Here is a 19,550-nt window from a genome sequence, read left to right as displayed (position 1 = left end):
TTTTTAATTTTTTAAATTAAATCGTTAATCACAATTGCAACACTACCCACCTGTTATTGCCCATAAGATATAATTTTATAGATTATAGATTATAAACACTACTGAACACAATTTAAATTTGAATTTATGAATTATTGCAAATATTGTATAAACTGTAATTTCTTTTCGACAACAAACATTTTCATGTTTGCATTTACTCGCTTGCATTTATTCATAATGTTGTGTGTTTCTAAACAAATAAGGATTATTACTACGATATAAAAACCAGAATTAAGAAAATTTAAAAAACAACTCGTTAATTCACTATTAATTATTAAGTCAAAAAAATAACTAATTACAAGTTACTAATTCTAAAAAGTAACTTCAAGTAAGAATTTAGACCAATATTAATTCAATATTGGCATAATATAGGTATGATAAATTTGTTAAATTCGTAACTGTTAGTAAAAAAATATAATCACGTTGGCATTGCAGTTATGAAAAAAAACCATTATCAATCTGTTACTAAAAAGAAAGTAACTGTAACGTTACAAGTAACGCGTTACTTCCCGAATAATAACCCTAGTAATACAAAGCTCTTTTTGAGAAATCCATAAACATACATATCTTTGAAGTTAGAATATTATTTATTTAAAACAAAATATCATGTATGATATTTTTTATAAAATCGTGTGTGCTTTAACTTTTCAATTTATGGGATTAAGTATTTTAATCAATAATAAATAAATTGTTAAGAATTTTTTGAAAATTGGAATAGACTTTAAAATATTTAAATTGAAAAATGAATTTTAAAATTATGAGAGAAACTTCAAGAAACAACTAAATATATTAATGTAATTGTACAATTTTTGAAGATATCCTACACCTTCTTATAAAATCATACTATAATATAATAATAAATTAAATAATTGGATTTGTGATAAATAATATTTTTAGAAATATTTAAACATAATTCACTTTATCAGAAATATTTGATTGTTTAATCGATATATTTAATTTAATGAATAAGAATAATCAAATTAAAATAACACAGGAGAATAATTTTATTTTAATTTAATGAATAAGAATAATCAAATTAAAATAACACAGGAAAGTAATTTTATTTGTACAATCTCTGTAAAAAAATCAAAGAGAATTTTATTAAAGCGTACATGAGAATATATAATAATCTTTAATAACGTTTTTGAATAGATAAAGTAGTAAATATAAAGAATTTACAGCACATGCAAGAAATATAAATTATTATAAAGGGTACACCAAGGGCTTATCCTCAAGACCATTGATAATATTTTGAGCTGCGGTTAATGACATGTCATTGCGAGTCTTGATGGTCGCGCTGCCTAAATGTGGCGTAATTTCTGTAATTACCAAAATAAACTGATATATCATATTACGTATAAATTATAACATTGTTGTATATTATCAGTAATAAATTACCAGTACATGCGAACTATTCGAATACGAATTAAATTGATTCAGATAAGATTTGATTCGGAAATGTTCAATGCTTTTAATGATTAATTCAATGACGTTCAATAAAACTAATATTGAGTCGTCAAGAATTTTTACATTAGAAATGTCTTATTAAATCAAAATTATTTTTGTCAAACCTTAGCAGGATGCGGTAAACTGACATTGATAATTTTATGTAGAAATAAAATCAAATATAAAGGACTTTCTTTCGAATCCTGACTAAGATATTATTTTATTACATCTCACAATAATTTTTTCATTGTTTTTTTCTAAAATTAAGAAAAGTAGGAATCTTGTAGATGTTTACTAGAATCAATGTCAGCAATTTTAAATTGCTGATCAATATGTAAGTGAATTATTTATGTACTCATTTATTAGAGAATTGCATTAAATAAATTTTTTTTAATTATTGACATTAGTATTTCATCAGTATTGACACTATTGTATCTTCACACCATGTTTAGTTTTGTAGTTGATTGATGTAATCACTAATTTGTAATCTTTTTGAAATTTTATGAAAACTGACATATGATTGATTGGCACATTACTTTGACCATGCGTATCTTTTTGTTAATTCACAAAAGTTCAACAGAACTTTCACATAAGTCGATAAGAAATTGCGAATTATTATAGCTAATTTATATTATATTAAAGAGAATATTAAACGGTTATATTATATTATTAGGAACATTTGATCACACGCATGATTAACACTCGAATATAGCTCTTATTAGTATCTCTTTTTTATTTGTCACAACCCATGTACAATATTTCTTTCATTCATTATTAAAATATTATTAAAAATCGAACAATAATTATGTTGTTACTAATAAACATAAAATTTAAATTTTGAAAAATATTAATTTTTAAAAAGTAACAATACTTATAAAGACTCCCAAGAGCACAGATTTTAAATATACACATATACATTATTCCTTTGAATATGTTATGTTGTTAGTTAAAAATTATATCTTTTAAAGATTTAATTCAATTTAATTCGATTCGATTCGAGTCAAATTTTATCGATTCGGTTCAATTCAGATTTGAACAAAGAAATGAAATTTAATTCAATTCGTCAAAAAAATCTTAATTTCCATATTTCTAAATTATTACATTCCTGAATATTTTGAAATTGTAGAATCAAATATTCTACAATTTCAAAGAGCATAGCATAAAATACAACACTCACAATTGATTTTTTGAATATTCAAATGTAAGATAAAAAGAAATAACATATGAAAATAAAAAATAAAAAAATACCGACCGACATTAGGTAGTTTTAGAAGGTCATGTCCTGGTGGCAACGGTTCTGGATCGGTGACGTCTAAACCAGCAGCGAATATCTTTCTATTACGCAGAGCCCTCACAAGTGAATCGGTATTGACGATTTGGCCGCGAGCTACGTTCACCAAAACAGCCGTTTTCTTCATCTTGTCGAATACGCTGTCGTTGAAAAGTCCTCGAGTTTCATTAGTCAAAGGTGCCGCAATCACGAGAAAATCACTACTTTTTAGAAATTCATCCAGGGATGATACAAATGTAGCTCCAAGTTCATCACCTGAATCATATTATTCGTTTTAAAGAATAACTGTATTATTAGTTACATGTAAAAGATTTATATAATCTCATTTAAATGTATTCTAATTTTAAAGTTTGCGAAAGAAATTTTTTTGCAAGTAATAAATTTATTAAAGATTTATGTAATTATTTAGATTTATTTATTATTAAAATTTATTATAAAATCTATTAAATTAATTAACAATAAATTTTTTAGAATCTCTATATATATTTTGGAATAAACATAATAAAGAAAATTAATCGAACATATATTAATCTATATTTTGTAATTGAGAACTATAAAATAAAGGACAGGGAATACAGATATGTAAGATATGAAAACAAAAAAATAGTTTACTAATGATCCTTAAGCGCACCTGCTTTCTTGCGTGAACGTCCATTATAAATAAAGCGCCCCACTTCAAATCCCTTTAATCGTTTAACTATTTCTTGACCAATATTTCCTAAACCAAAAATGCCGACTGTAGAACCTCGTAAATCTTGTCCCAGTAGCCATTGCGGTCCCGATTGTGTGTTATTCCTAAAATATTTTATGTATGTATATTTATTACTATACTATTCAGTTTTTTATTAAACAATTCAATAAAAAGACAAAATAGAAAAATGAATTGTTTTAACTAAATACATATTTATATAAAATACAGGTGAGAGCAAATTTAAAGAGTAATTCTCAATGAATAATAATTATCAAAAATCAAAAATAATAAAATTGCGATTATAAGATTTTGTCTTTTAATTATAAATGTTCAAATACACGATGTAAAAATGCCTAAAACAAATATTTAGATACAATAAAAAATAATCCCTTTATCAAAATTGTGCTATTTTTGAGTTTACAATTTTTAATATTCATGGAAAAGTGCTTAAAGCATGCAAATATTTTAATATTTATAATTAAAAAACAAAACCGAAGTTGTTGTTCTTGATTTTGTAATTTTAAGTATTTACGTAAAAAATCCTAAAGCAAATATGTAAGCGTTTATACATAAAAAGTGCAACCTCAATCACAATTTTATTATTCATAATTTTTACTTTATTTTATTATCTAAATCACTAAAATTTGCTCATCTATTGTCGAACTCCCGATAAATTAAAATAATCAATATAAATTGCATAATAATATATAAACTTATCATATGTTAGAAAGAGATCTGACATTAGTCGTTAACTATAATATTCATTGATTAAAAATATGCCTTATGTCGTTAATTTTTCTATTTAATTTTATCAGACTTTTTAAGCGAGAGGATTTTGATGTCGATTACACTTAAAATGTAATCTAATTGTAAATTGTAATAAAATAAAATAAAACAGTTACTGTTCTAGCGCCATGCGACCCTCATGCGAACGTCTCGCCGCGGATAATAACAACAGCACTGCGATTTCCGCAACTGCATCAGACAGTATCATCGGCGTATGTCCAACTTTAATTCCTCTCTTTTTAATTTCTGGAACATCTAAGTGATCGAATCCTGCAGACATTGTTGACACGACTTTTAAATTTGGTCCTGAAAAACAAAAATTGAATTCGTCAAAATGTAGTGCGAAAAAAAATATGTGCATAATATACATATTAGGATGCTGCTTATTTTAACAAGAAAGGTTTGAGACAGATATTCTCATACACACGCACGCACGCACGCATTTATTATAATTATAAAAAAGATAAAATATAACGATCGCTACCAGTAGTTAAAGTTATCACTTTTTATAACTTTAATTACCGGCGAGTCTTAATTTTATGTAAAATTTTTTAAATTACTTTTTTATAGTTATGAGCAAAACAGAAGAGCGCCCGACTTAAAAATTGATTTGTAACATCCTAATATACATGCAACGTATTGGACATATACTGGATCTGTATTCTCTAAACGTGAGTGGTACATACTGCGTGATATTCTCAGTACATACATACTGCTAAATATTAGTATGTACCAGAATAAATGAAAGGGCAAACGTAAGAATATTCGTACAATCAGTATATATAGTGAAAATATCGCAGTACGTTTCTCGAATATTCTGAGAATATCAGCAATATACTATTGTGATATTTTCTGAAGATTAATGTTCAGAGTTCTCGGTATCTCTTTAAGATTTTAATTATGTTAAGATTTAATGCTGTTAAGATTTTAATTATGTATATAATAATTAATTGAGCTCATTAACCTACAATTTTACTAATTCAAATCGTACGTAAGTAGATATAAAATAGATATGAACATTTTATTAAAAGCAATTTATCATTGAAAACATTAAAAAGAATGTTTGAAATCAAAAGTAACCTTAAAAAAAATTAATTCGTTAATTGTCATGTTACGCCTTTTAATGATAAAACTGAATGCTGAGGTTTGGCATGAAAAAGTATCACTTTTAAATTGCGTAACTTAAAAAGTAAATTCTAAACATACAAAAAATAACATATTGATTTAAACATAATAAATATATCTTTCGTTCTTCGTACATTATATATGAAATATATATTCACAGTATAAGCATAGAATATTCAAATAATATCATGTGCTATAATAGGAATAAATATAATAATAAAACATAATTAAAAAAACATTAAAATCGTGTAAGAAAAGATATTGTGAATCTCTCGAGTCTCAGTGATCATAAAAATACATTCTTTTAATATTTTTAATACGTCATTATGTTTGAGGAGACAGCTCTTTAATCGGTCAAGATCGAACCAAGAATTCATTATAAGTCGATCGTTTTCATACGGAATCACATGTCAGCGTATTTAACATAGTTTATTATTGCATAGAAATTTTAAATTATTAATACAAACCATTTTTCATTTATTTTCTACTTCAATATTATGAAAAAAACATTTTAAAATAACAAATTGTTGTTCTTATTGTTTACATTTTGTTTGTTATTTACTATTTTGAAGCTGGCAATTCTCTTGAATTAAAACATACGAAAAGTCTTCGAAACTCTCGTTCCATTTCTTTTAATTGAAGAACCTCTAAATTCTTCCGCATTTCTTAATCAGTGTTTCACCCAAGATATATCAATTAAAAAACTTTAATCGAATTTAAAGAGCATATTTTCTTTAATAAATAATTAGGAACATTTGAATTGCATAATTTGTGGAATTACTCGAAATAAAGAAATGTTATCAAGAAGATCAACAAAATGGATCCTTACCAGCAATGTCCAGCAACTCGCTATTGACAAGATGATGGCTAGCGAGGAATACAGCATTATGACCAGGAAGAGCTTTCAATACTTGTTCTCGATTACTGACGCTAGCCGGTAAAATAGTGACATCGCATCTATGTGCAACAATGGTAAAAATAACAAGTAATCTCTAGAATCTTTTGAAATATTCCACATTTATTCAGACTTACTTTGTGCGAAGCAAATCGATACCAACAACAGGCACTTCATTACTAGTCACCAAAACACGAGGTCGAGCTGGTAAACTCGTCATTGTGCTGTTTAAATAAGGAAACTGAAATAAAAATGATGGTAATTATTTAGTTTAGGGAATACGCGCCAATGATCAATCTGGATTTTGATGTATATTATAAAATAAAAGTAATATATGGCATATGTGATTTTAAAAGGTTGCCAAAAATAACAAAATATTTTTAAATAAAACGAATTACGGCAAATTATCAAATTACAACAAAATTGCTTAAAATTCATAGGTGATTTCGACAATTTATCCATATGGAAATCTTCTAATTATATTATAAAAAAGCAAAAAAAAACGAAATTATTGATTTAAAAAAATGGCCAATGTAATATAAAACACCTAAGAAATTTATATATAAAACTTAAAAAACTTTATATTAAAAATGTATATTTATTTTATTCAAAAGTACAAAGAAGAAAAATGTTTTTTTTAGAGGAGAGAACGCAGTTATGCATTAGATGGGGCGGTTATAAAATTCACGATGGCGCACGCTTCACCCCGGAACACGAAAACACGCGTATCTGCTGTGGGGCTTCCCCCTTCGACCTTCTATAACGACATCAAGTCGGATAAATGCTCAAGATAAACGAAATTTGAAACGACCGGTAGCTCACAACAGTAAAACTCGAAATATTCAATATCAAACGAAATGAAGGGTACGGAGAAACCTTCGGAATGTGAGTTCCCGAACGTAAACACGTCGCGGAGCACCAAGTCCGACAGAAAGAGATAACGACAGTTAAACGCCGCGCTGTAAACACCGCGCTATGAGGCGACAAGCACAGCGATCGAAAATACGGAATTCCCTGAGAAACGCTGAAATTTCTCCATTTACCAAAATTAATAATTTTTGCGAAAATCGCAAAACTCGCGACACGCACGAAATTAACGCATTGGAAAAAAAAATAATAATTTGACTAAATTTTTCAACTAAATTGAATTTTGTCTATCTCAAATATTTATATATTTCAATTAACTACGTAAATATTTGAATCGAAATTTGTGCATTTAAGTTAAATGCATAAATTCTGGAACTGGCAAAATTTTAGTTGGAAAATTTTATCAATTATTAATATCTTTTTCTCAGTGCACGACTAAAAGGAAACAAATTAACACAAAAAGATGACAAATCGAAGTCACATAACATGCAAGCGCGATACTTCTCTCGCTCTTCAAGCCCGCAATTATTAATAGGTTGAATTTAATTATTTTATTTTCCACGAGGCCAGCCCCACGTTGAGCGTCAAATTTGCGACCATGCTCGCGCAACGGGGCAACTTTGTCCCTCCCCCCCCCCCCGGCCGTGCCGTTATTCAACACAAAATGTTGCACCCTGAACGAGAAAGCATGTGATTTTACATAATCCTCGAATGCAATATGGTCGCGTCACTCTTTTCAAAATGTCTATAATTACTCTCAAAAACTCGAGAAATATTACTTTGACTCGGCGCGGACTTCGACGGCTCCGCGATTGCCGACTGCTCAGGTCCGGGAATAGTAGAGGGGGTGGTTCGGTACGGGCGGATTGGAATACGAAAGAGAATTATCGATCCAAAAGTTTAACAATAAAAAAACGAACAATTACATTTTGCGGATCGGCGAGGCGACGATACCACGACAAACTCAAAGTTATTGCTGATATAAAATCTCGCGGAACGATCGCGATGCTCGGTCGACGCGCGATTCGCCCGATCGCGAAACCGACGACTTTATAGAAAATGTGATGTTTGTCTCACCAATAATCTTGATGATTGTCCTTCGACTATTCGCCGTCAGTCGTCCGGGTTCGGGTTCTGTCGCGAGACGTATCCGCAGCCAAAGTGAGGATGTCGATCGTTGATCTTGCGGGGGTCACGCACCCCACTTTGCCTAAAATTGTGTCGCACCCCTCATTGGTCTCGATCCTGCGTTGCGATTCACGTGCGTAGATCCTCGGGCGCGAAACTCAAATCATATTCATGAGGTCCTCTTCAATATTTCCGGCTATGAATTTCCCGAAATCGTGGGCGGTCGTGTCACCGTCCGTTTGAAATATTACTTACAATCTTATCTTAATTATCATATTTTGCATAAAAGGTAAGAAAAGACAACTATAAAAGTAAAATTACGTTATGCAAAAAAAATTAATATTAAAATTAATTAATTAAAAATAGAAAATTAATAACAAAATTATTTTTTATAACAGTTTTTATAGCGCATTAAGATTTATACATATGTCTGATAAAACACTGCAGTTAATTATTAAAACTAAGCTCGCGTTTGTTTCTTTAAACATGTAGTTTATTATTTTACAGCGTACATAATATTACTGATTGCACATTTTTTAATTACGCTTTTTATCCAGTGTTTTAATGATTTATATTTTGATTGATTTAAGCATTTATCATGACTGATGAAGACTTGGTATTAGTCGAAACGTTTCAAAATATTAAAATACACATTATTTTTTATTTGATTTTATTATTGTTTTAATTTTATATATTGGTAATATTTAATATAAATTTACAAACATTTATATAATTTTACTGACGTAGCTCGCTTATTGACTTGTTTTGACACATTCTATTGCTTTACAAAAACCGAGCCTTATTTTTTTGTGTGTTTTACACGTTGGTCTAACAATGCGTTACAGAAATACAGATTATATCTTTTAGATACCATAAATATAATTTGCCGTTCATTAATAATGACAAAAACATTGCAGATTCAATGAAACATTGGATAGACATAAATTATAGATTGATTAAGAAGAAGAAGATGAAATTTGAATAAGAAAGTAATACTCAGATATGGAAGAAAAGAGTATATAAACTGGAGAAAGAAAAAAGAAAGGGAAAATAATGAGAAATGGATTTGGTTAAAGGTGTTTGTTTTCTGTTTATAACAAGGCAAATTTAAAATGTAATTTCAACTTTATTTAAAGTAGTAGAATAAAGAAATTAAAATATTTGTTTTATATTTTTTTGTATTTCATGAAGCAAAATACAAAACAAATAAAATATATTATTGACTTTATATTACCGTTAAATTGTTTAAATTTCTTTGTTTTTCATCGTCGAAATATATTTAAATTTAACTTTAACTAAATTTTAAAATTAATTTAATTACTAATATAACTGCAGAGAGTTACTCCAATAGTTTCAGTTCAACCTAGAGTTGATTCTCAAATAGAATTAAAGTTATTCTTTTACAGGAAAGATTGTTGGCACAAGAAACAAGTTGGCATTGCGTTCCGTTTATAAATCTACGGCGAAAAGAACAATGGAAAAGTTATCATAAAATATCTATTTTATATAAGTACTAATTTCAAAGTTTTATTTAATACGTATACATACAGAAATACATACTTGCAATCTGCTTTATTATTTTATAAATTTAATAGAATTTGTTTATTATCTAGGCAATTTATTCCATTATAATTATTAATGCAAATTGGCTATAATGCAGCCATAATGCATTTCACATACTACAAAGAAATTATATATTACACAAAATTGTTCCCAGCATAAAAACGTACAGAGATTTCCAAATTAGTACAGTTTAATCATAATAATTAGTTGTTTAAAATGTGAAACGACGAAACTGTAAAAACTGTGTCAACGAGCTTCGGTCTTCAAATTTGCGTTCTATTGGCATTTAATAGTTACTTTTAAAAATCAACTTTTTCAACTCTGTGAACAAAAAACAGTGGTTAAGATATATTATATTCTTTCTGCGAAGCTAAATAACAAATTTAAATTTTAAATTATATAAATATAACCTATTTATAAACAACGTTTACATAAACAGGTAAAATAAATATAGAAATAGAAGGAATTCTAAAAATGTGTTTCCAGACACAACAGTCTTTCTCCTAATTAGTAACAGGAGATTGAACAGAGTGACGTCAGCGCCTACAATCTCTCGACGGAAATTACACAAAAGAAGCGGCGGAATGATATCGCGCCGCCACACGTGTTAACGATATTACGAGAAAATTGCGGGAACACTCCCGTTCGATCCCAAAGGGGTTCTCGAAGGAGGGCTCCTCTCTCCTTCCGTAGATCGGAAGGGGAGAAAGAGAGCGCTCGGACGTTATCGATCGCTTCGCGCTCGCGCGAATGCACGTCGAAGATCTCGTCGTGATTGTGATTTCTCGGAACTCCCGGTCCGGCTCCGATCACAGACCGTCTCATCACGAATTCATTGATCGCGACCAAGTTGCGGCGCGGGGGGAGGAGAGGATGGGGGGGGGCGATAGGGGAGGTGGGCGTAAGAGAGATAAGATCTCCTTTATATCCCCGGAGGTGCGAGGCACAAAAGCACGGCGAGAACTAAATTCGCCGGCTAACCAACGACGATTGCTTGCGCGCCCGACAATCGTCTTTCAGGCCGGGACGAAGATAAAATTGATCGACTCCCCGTTCACCGCGAAGAGGGCGTGGAAGTAAAACGGGAAGTTAAAGATCGGCTGCGGAGCCAGATTACGTCTCGCGACCATTCAGATACCGCGGCTTTTCTTACGTTATTCTCGCGAGATGATCGAAGAACACCTGGATGAGAATTTAAATTACACGGTATAAGATGTCGGGCAAGATTGAACAGAGGATTGAACTCGGGGAGAGTCTTCTGAACTCTGAGGTTTTATTTTGTCTTAAGGATTTATTGAAATAATGCCGCAAAGAGTAACAGAAGTATAGTGGGAAAATGATTAAGGCTAACATTTGAAATGTGTCGTGCGACGAGTTAATTAGGCTTTTTGATTGGCGATAAGCTAGAGTATTTCTAGAGACTTCGAAACCTCTCTAATCTATGACGAGAACGTCCAATCAGCTTGTCGTACGACACATGAAATATTAGCCTAAGGTCGGATCTACAATAGGTGTAGTAAGCTTTATGCCATAAGAAACTGATCAATTATAATTGAATGTGAGAAGGATCAAATCAAATATAATTGGTTAATTCCTTATGTTTGAGGCTTACTACATCTATTATAGATCCGGCCTTAGCGTGCGGCTTTGTTGTCGTTGGTCCAGTACAATTCTAGAATTCGCTTTTTAGTTGTGGACAAAAGGAGAGTGGGAGAATGGTACATTGAGAGGAAAAATTAGTTGCAATAGTCTAAATATTACTATAATTTACAGTCATTTTTGGATCTAACTGTATTTTTATAATTATTCAACAATCTAAATTATAGTTTGTTCCAAATTATATATTAAAGTTTTTATAATTGTAACAACTTATGATATGGTTGCCATAATCACAATGGAGATTTTAATTATCGTAATTTGTACCATGGAAAAATTATTATAAGCATATTGTTATTATTACCATTACTATATTATAATAATAATAACCACAAAAATGATATTCTTGATTATAAGTGTTTTATTATGCAATTTTATTCACAAATGTCACAAATTTTTTTATTAATGCGTAATAATAATAATAATAATAGTTTTATTGCAATTAATGAAGAGATTTGAGAAAAGAAATTATTGCAAAACGAATACATAAAATAAACAATTATATACGCACACACACTGAAAGAAAAGTATGTCGAAGTATTGAGAACCAAATATTTCTTATGATGTTTTCTTCGATATTTATTTGTTATAAAAAAATTTATTTGTAAAAACGAAATATATATTTCTATGAAATGCATTTTATTTTTCTTATTAATTGGTTTATTTTTTAGTTGGTTATTTCCCATAAAAAAATTTGAAGTATTTTTCTCTAATAAATGATTTATTTAAATAGGGCGAATTAAATGTTTTATTTCTAGCAATTAAATTATTTATTTTTTCTCACACTGAATGTTATCTCTTTAAATCAAAGATATATTTTACAGAAATATATTTTAGAAGTATATTTCACAGAATATTTCACAGAAATGTATATTTCGTTTTCACAAATAAATTTTTTTATAACAAATAACTAGCGAACAAAACGTCATAAGAGACATTTGATTCTCAATACTTCGACATTCTTCTCTCATTGTCAGTGCAATAATAGCAGAAATTACAGATGAATAAAATACACAGTTTAACGATGTAATGTTTGTATAACGAACCGAAATGCAAATAATATCATCAGGAATAAATTTGAAAACAGAAAACAAAATTGACTAATAATAAATTATAGTTTAATTATGGATTGCAATCATTTTTTTTTCTCTATGAAACATATTCATAATGTAAAAGAGATTTTTTCCCGAGTGCTCCTTCAATTGAGGTGCCTCGTCATGTATTCATCGATCGTGGTGAAGTGCCGAGAGAGGATCATCCGCATCTTCGGACGTCCCCACGCCATTTCTAGGACCCCAAGCGCGAGGACGAGAGTGTTGCAAGTATAGGTGCGCCCACAAACAATAGCAACGCGCCCGACACGTTGCCACCGATCGGATCGAGAGAGAGAGAGAGAGAGATGGAATATTTATCAGACTCGGAGAAGAGGAGGTCGCACGGGAGGCAGAGGGCAAGTTAGGGGGGAAATCAAATTCGGGGGTGAGATTTCGGGGCCGTCCTTCGGTGGACCGCGAGGATCGATTTCGCGCGCGCGGAGAGTTGGCTCCGACAGCAATCGAGGGACGTCGGATCCTTTTTTTTTTCCTCCCGCCGATACCGGACTTCCGATCGCTTCCTCCACGGGCGGCAAAGGATAATTTGTATTCGCGAGCTCGGCATGAATTATTAAAGAGCCCAAAGCGGTAAACCATTGCCTTTCGCAAATTGAACGTAGAAAATGTAGACTCGATCGTTCCGCAAGCCCGGCTTTATCCCCGCGGCCAGCGTGATTGTAAACGTGTTTTCCCGCGCCGGTCCGATGAATCCGATGGATACCGGGAGATAAGCCGCATCAGATTTCCGGATCGACGAGTAATCGAACCGATAGGAAAGAGGATCGTGGAGGACGGCGGATTGGCATTCCGAGAACAACGCGCGCGCCCCCTCCCCCTACCACCCAACCCCATGTGACTTCGCGAGATCTCTAAGATGCGGTAATGGCACCTTTCCGCCCTGCGCTTTTGCGCGAATATACATATCTCTACGTCGGGATCGCGGAAATCGTATCCCGGGGATGCTTCCCCGATGGAATATTAAGCCGGGAACGAAACTTCACCATAATAACTCGCGCGCGAAAAAGGAAACGGTATCTTGAAGGAGTGGAAGAGGGGCGGGGGAGATTACCAAATAGAAAGTGGGTAGGGGAGGTATAAGGCGAGTTCGATACCTCGGCCGGGGTACATTGAATACGTGCAAGTATGTTTACCTACGTGCGCTGCACCAGCACACATACATACGTCACACGTTCGAGCGGCTGTAAAGCTCGCCGGTATCCCGAGTAAAATCTCGTGTCCGGGAGTCTCTTTTTTTTTTACCCTCGCGCTTTTCTAAGGTCTAGGAAAATTTATGCTTGTCGCGGGGAATCAGAGGGGAAATAAAAATCAAGTCGAACTTCTTGCATAAATTTCACGCAACGTCCATACCCATGCACCGAGAGAAAAAAAAATAACTGCAGTAGTCGTGATATTACTATAATTTATAGATCGCATTTTGGGATCCAACCATATTTTTATAGTTGCTCAGCAATATAAGTTATAGTTTGCTTAAACTATTGTATTGAAATTCTCGTGATTAATTATTGTACCAGTCTATGCAATTTATCATATGGTTGCCATAACTGGAATGGAGATTTTAATATAAGTTGCATAAAACAATCACTGTAAGCGCAGTTGAGCCCGTAATTGTTACCAAATTTATAGTAATAATTACGAGTGAGTCCCAGATGCGCACAGTAACAAACGGACACCACCAATCAAATTCTATAAATTCATCCTAACCTTAACCAACCCAGCAATCTGATTGGTGGTGTCCGTTCAATGGGACAACTGGGACGCTCCCACAATTACTATAAAAATAATATTCCTAGTTATAATAATTTGATTATGCAAATGTCGCAGGTCTTTTTCTCAGGGTGCCGCGAGAGAAATTTTTGCTGTATAAATCCCCACCCCCCCCCCCTAAAAAAAAAGAAAGATTAAATAGGATCGAGCGGAAAAGTTTTACATGTACCTGGCGTGTGATTTATCGCAAACGGGCGACACACGATTTGTCTCGTCTCTTTATTTTTCGATACCTCGGACGGCCATCCGTTATGATCGGACTCCTAAAGCCGGTGCCGAGTATTCGCGTCGGCGTGGTGTGCGCGTGTATACGCGTGCGTGCGTACGTAATCGAGCTGTAATACCTGCATACCTATACGGGAATATAAATAAACGGGGGCGGCGCGGAAAAGCGGCGGGTGGAGAAAGTAACATTGTGACGGGGACGCGTGCGTATGCATATGCATTCTTTCTTCTTAGGTGAGCGGCCAGGAGCGGCGGGAACGGGCTCAAAAACGGGTTCCACACGTGAATAATTTATACGGCGTGTCCTACGAGACGGCAAAATAGGAGAGGGTTGGAGAGGGGGTGAGAGAGGGAGGCGTTAAATATGTATTACGTTGGAATTGAATAACGCGAGAATAATTCATATCGGGCGGTATAAAATTGCAAGGGGAGGGGGGGAGGGGCGCGCCCCTAAGCCCGTCACGTGTCGAAAAAGGGCGAGAGGGGAAAGGGTGGCGGCTCGGTCGAAGCCTTTCTTGAACGCGAATCCGCGATCAGGCGTTGCGAAATTATTTCGCGCGCCGGAAATATTTGACGCGCGGATAATGGGAAACGAGAGGCTCCCGTGATTCCCGATGGAATATAAAATACCGTGCGTTGAACGCCTAAATACCGCGGCCCTTCGACCGGCATTTCGCGATGCGGTGCACGCGCCGCGAGGAGATCAACGCGGGGGGGGGTAAACCGGGGCACAAGTGATTGACCTTTCACGGCTGTTTTCGAAAACAATGAACCGAAAAAAAAAAAAGAGAAAAAAAAACAAATTTTTGTTTCCGCGATTTCAGTCAATCTGTCTTGCTCAATATTCAATATTTGCCCTGAAAACACCTCCCTCGCGACCGGCAATCGCCAGCAGTCGCAAATATTGCCGGAGTGCATTCATCGAGTACAGGTATTTCGGCAAAAAGCGGTGTGCTCCCGTGTCTCCCGGTATTCTCACGATCAATCTTACGTCTCCTCTCCGTCCGTCTCGTAATACTTCTTCCTCTTTCTCACTTCCACCTCCCGATCCTTCCTCCGCCTTTGTTTTCCTATCCGTCTCGGCTCGCCGGCGAGTTCCCCCTCTCCCCCTCTAAAAGCTCCCTCGTCTTTTCTCATTCTCGCGCGTGGCTGTGGCACGGAAAGCTCGAAAACTTCGCGACTGGACAATGAATGCCGGTCGAACGAAACGACGAACGGGAAAGTAAAAAAGGAATAAATAGCGAGACAGATGTGCTCGGGGGGAACAAAGGAGGGTGGCAAGGACGGTCAGCGGGAGAGGAGAGACAGAACTCCGGGCTCCTCGGCGCGGCGACCGATTCTTTCCGAGAGGAGTCGCAACTTTTCCGTCGCTTCGTCAAACGAGCCAATGTTTACCGTTCCTCGACAAAGAAGGGGACGACAATCGTCGACGAGTGTCGGGGGGGGAGGGAGAGTTTTGGACGCATTAGCATCCGTTTGTACACTCTTGCTGCGATCGACACCCTGCCGCGATCCTCCCTCCTTTTCCTACCGATTTTTTTTTTTTTTTTACCGCGGCAAGCGGCGAAGAAGGTCTCGCAAAAATTCAGTTGTATCAGAATTACGAAAACAAGAGGGCGAGGATGAGAGAGAACCGTCTCTGGTTAACGATTCAGCTTACGGTTCGCATTTTATCACGCTTTTATCTTATGCCCTCTAATGTTTTCCTCGCGGAGCTATTACACAAATTGCAGGTAGCATTAATAGAGGCCGTTAACAAAGATCACAAAGATAAGTTGCGGTGTACCTTTGCCACTTCGCTTTAACCCACGGTCGAAAGAGAACCCGAAGAATATCCCGTTTCGGATAAACTCGCTTCTCGCGGCGATAATAAACGAGCTTAATTAATGGGGAGGGCGGATAATCTCGAGTTAACCAATCTAACTTGACAAACCTACTTTAACCTACACCCGTGCGAAAGGAAGAGCTCACCCTTCCCACCTGCTTGTCTGAGGGGGGAGGGGGGGGAAGGGGGGGTTGGATCCATTTATACGGCGTTTAAACTCCCCCGGTGACATTTGCCAAACGGAAACGGCAAATCTTTCGGATTCGCTTCGGCGCGCCGGCTTAACCTGGCAGATTTCTTTTTCAGCGTGACAGAGTTAATTAACGATTCCCTCCGCCGCTGTTTCTATCCCCGCTGTCTCCTTGTCCCTCTCCTTGAGACACCCGTCTTTACGCTCGGTCGTCGCACCCACGAAGGCGACGTAAAATAACGTGTCTCACGCTCGCGCACGCGTCGGACGGAGAGCAAGCGAGATTTTAATGAGATTCATTTCGTTCCGCCAGCGTCAAAGCCGGCCGGTAGTAACTTCTCTCCGCGTGCGGTGCCGGTTACTTTCGAAAAAGTGCCGGCCTCTCTCTCTCTCTCTCTCTCTTCCGGAAGTTCCGCCGCGGCGACGATGCGCGTCGCGTCGCGTCTCAGCCCCGTTCTCTCCGTCGTAATTATGCGCCCCGAGCGGGGAAAATAGGCGCGCGCGCGCGGACGAGAGGTTTTCTGATGTAACCGGTCTACATTAAAGCAACGAGATGAGGGGATTATGAGAGCGCTTCCGGGGAAAGGCTCTTTCGTGGACTGTTGCCTAAACTCGATTACGATTATGAGACAGTATTTTCGGTACACGTTTTACGTACCCGAGAAAGTATAGGGGAGAGCTGCTGAATGCGCGTATAAGTCGTCCAAATTATTTTATATTTTATATTTTTACTTAATCTAAGCGACACTGAGAAAAATATGAAATGAGAAATTGATAATAAAGAAGTTTGCGGATTGCAGTTTGTACTAGTAATATGTTACATTTTTACTGAATGTAAGCAGCGTGGAGAAAAATGTAAAATGAAGAATGAATAATAAAGAAATTTGCGGATTATAGTTCGTGCTAACAATACTAAACAATGCTTGGAAAACTCAGGAGGGTAGGGGGACCGCGGCTCGTTGACACAAGAGGCATTGTGTTTCGTTTATGCATTTATAATGGAAGAAACAATGGAAAAGTTATCGCACAATATCTGTTTTATAACGTAAGTTATTTCCAAGGTTTTATTTATAAATCAAACAAGTACAACATTACAATAAAAAGGAGGAAAAATCTCATTCAAGAGAAGACAAGTAAATTTCCGAGAATTAAAAAATTTTGTATTAATGTTCTTTAGCTTGAGAGAGTAAATTTAAGTCACATATTATTAGTTAAAAGAAAATTTTCCGCTACACGACATTATGTTGAATAATAGTATTGATATTAGTTGTAATAAAATGATTGAAATGAAATGTATGTAGAAATAAAGTACGTTAACTCAGGCTTAATTATTTCAGGTAAGTTTAGTTCAAATGAGAAATGTGTGAGCATTCAATTACAATTTCATTGTAGCAAAAAAGTTTTATATTTTACATTTCTATATTAAAACGAGCTACATTTGAAATAGTTTATTTTTCTTTTTTTGTTTCATCACAGCATACAACTACTCAATCTTTATAAATTAATTTTAAAAGATAACTTTTACTTTAACATTTATACATTAATTTTAAAAGATTATCAAAAGTACATATTTGCAATTTATTTTTGTCTTTATTACATTTTCATTAAATTAATGTTGAGTTTGTCGTATGGGCAACTTATATCTGGTTACTTGGTTACAATGCAGCATGTTCATATTTTACTTATCACAAAGGAATTGTCCTCGACATAAAAATTTAGAAAAGCTTCTCTATTACAATAGTACAATTTAATTACTTTTACTCAAAATAATTACTTGTTTAATATGTTGAATACCAATATTGTGAAAACTATGCCAATGAATTCCAATTAAATCTTACAACTGATGGATAAATAACGTCTATTAATTTTTTATTAATTGTAGTTAATATAATATGTAATTATACATACTTTTATATCTTTATATTTTTATAAAGAAAGGTTTGTATTTTAAAAAGTTTTAGATTTATTGTAATGTATACATACATATTTGTAATTGTGTTATAAGGATTACATTGATTTTTTTAAATCTATCAAGTTTTTCCTAAATTGTACCACCACAAATTTTATTGCAATAAATGATATTAATATTATAATTGTAATAAGAAGGGCAGGTACAGTATGATGAAAAATAGTAACCATTGTAAGAGAATACGAATATATATATATATATACACATATATATTATAAGTATAAGTATAAGAGAGAGTTCGGCGATGTGTCTCGTCTTTCGCGTTCCCCCCCCCCCTCCCGTCGCTCCGCATTCTTTACATTTGCTTTTCGGTTCAATCACTCTTAAATCTCGTCAAGGTTTACATGCGTAAATAAGGTGATCGCTATTTCCCTTAACTTAACCGTTTTGAAAGTCGACAAACATATGTTACTGGCTCGAATAAATATATCGGGTGACAAAGTATTTTTCCGAAAGTAATGCCGCTCGCACCTTAATATATAAACGATATTAAAAGAGTCCCGATCCTACATAATATTAATGTAAACGACTGGCAAGTAATAATTAAGAGTAAAACTAATAATTGATATGAATAATAGTATGTCAATTGTAAGAATGAAGTCAAATCAGTTTTCAATGTTCTTACTTTTTTCTACATTATTATTTACTTAATTATTCATCATTAAATATTTGATACTTTTGTTCATTAAATAAGAAATGAAATAAATATTAGTTAAGAAGTCTTTATACTTTGAATTATTTTAATTCATACATTCGATTCTTTCACAGACAGATTACATCATATAACCTTTTGCAGCATGTTGCGAAAAGGCTTGTAATAAATATGTTCTTAGAAAGATTAAACATTGTTATTATACCTGAAATATCAAGTGTTACAACTTTTAACATTTATTTGCACGCAAATCGGTAAGACAAGAAAGAGAACTATAATAAAAGAAATATAATAAAAAATAGCTTAAACAGTACGCATGTAGC

General features: G+C 34.0%; 2 protein-coding genes across 5 annotated transcripts in view; one reads left to right on the top strand and one right to left on the bottom strand.

Moving 5' to 3' along the window:
- The window catches only part of LOC105839462 (neuroligin-4, X-linked), a 391,763-nt gene that overhangs the window by 238,219 nt on the left and 133,994 nt on the right, over positions 1-19,550 (top strand). The gene's annotated exons all lie outside the window — the stretch shown is intronic.
- Positions 1,114-10,697, bottom strand: LOC105835848 (glyoxylate reductase/hydroxypyruvate reductase). Its single transcript, XM_036288022.1, has 7 exons — positions 8,218-10,697; positions 6,411-6,514; positions 6,208-6,335; positions 4,370-4,559; positions 3,408-3,571; positions 2,738-3,031; positions 1,114-1,358 (listed from the first exon to the last, which is right to left on the bottom strand). Exons 2-7 carry the CDS (start codon positions 6,491-6,493, stop codon positions 1,243-1,245), a joined length of 975 nt encoding a protein of 324 aa, XP_036143915.1. The 5' UTR covers positions 6,494-6,514; positions 8,218-10,697; the 3' UTR covers positions 1,114-1,242.

Source organism: Monomorium pharaonis, chromosome 6 (genome assembly GCF_013373865.1).
Source record: "Monomorium pharaonis isolate MP-MQ-018 chromosome 6, ASM1337386v2, whole genome shotgun sequence".
Lineage (NCBI taxonomy): Eukaryota > Metazoa > Arthropoda > Insecta > Hymenoptera > Formicidae > Monomorium > Monomorium pharaonis.
The sequence above is the reverse complement of the archived record's forward strand: the minus strand, read 5'-3'. Positions and strand labels throughout refer to the sequence as shown.

Excerpts from the sequence above, each read along its gene's own strand:
- LOC105835848 (XM_036288022.1), bottom strand. The coding sequence starts at position 6,493 with ATGACGAGTTTACCAGCTCGACCTCGTGTTTTGGTGACTAGTAATGAA. Across the intron at positions 6,336-6,410 it reads ATCGATTTGCTTCGCACAAA|ATGCGATGTCACTATTTTAC; the intron begins GTAAGTCTGAAT and ends TGTTGCACATAG. Across the intron at positions 3,572-4,369 it reads GGTCGCATGGCGCTAGAACA|GAATAACACACAATCGGGAC; the intron begins GTAACTGTTTTA and ends AAAATATTTTAG.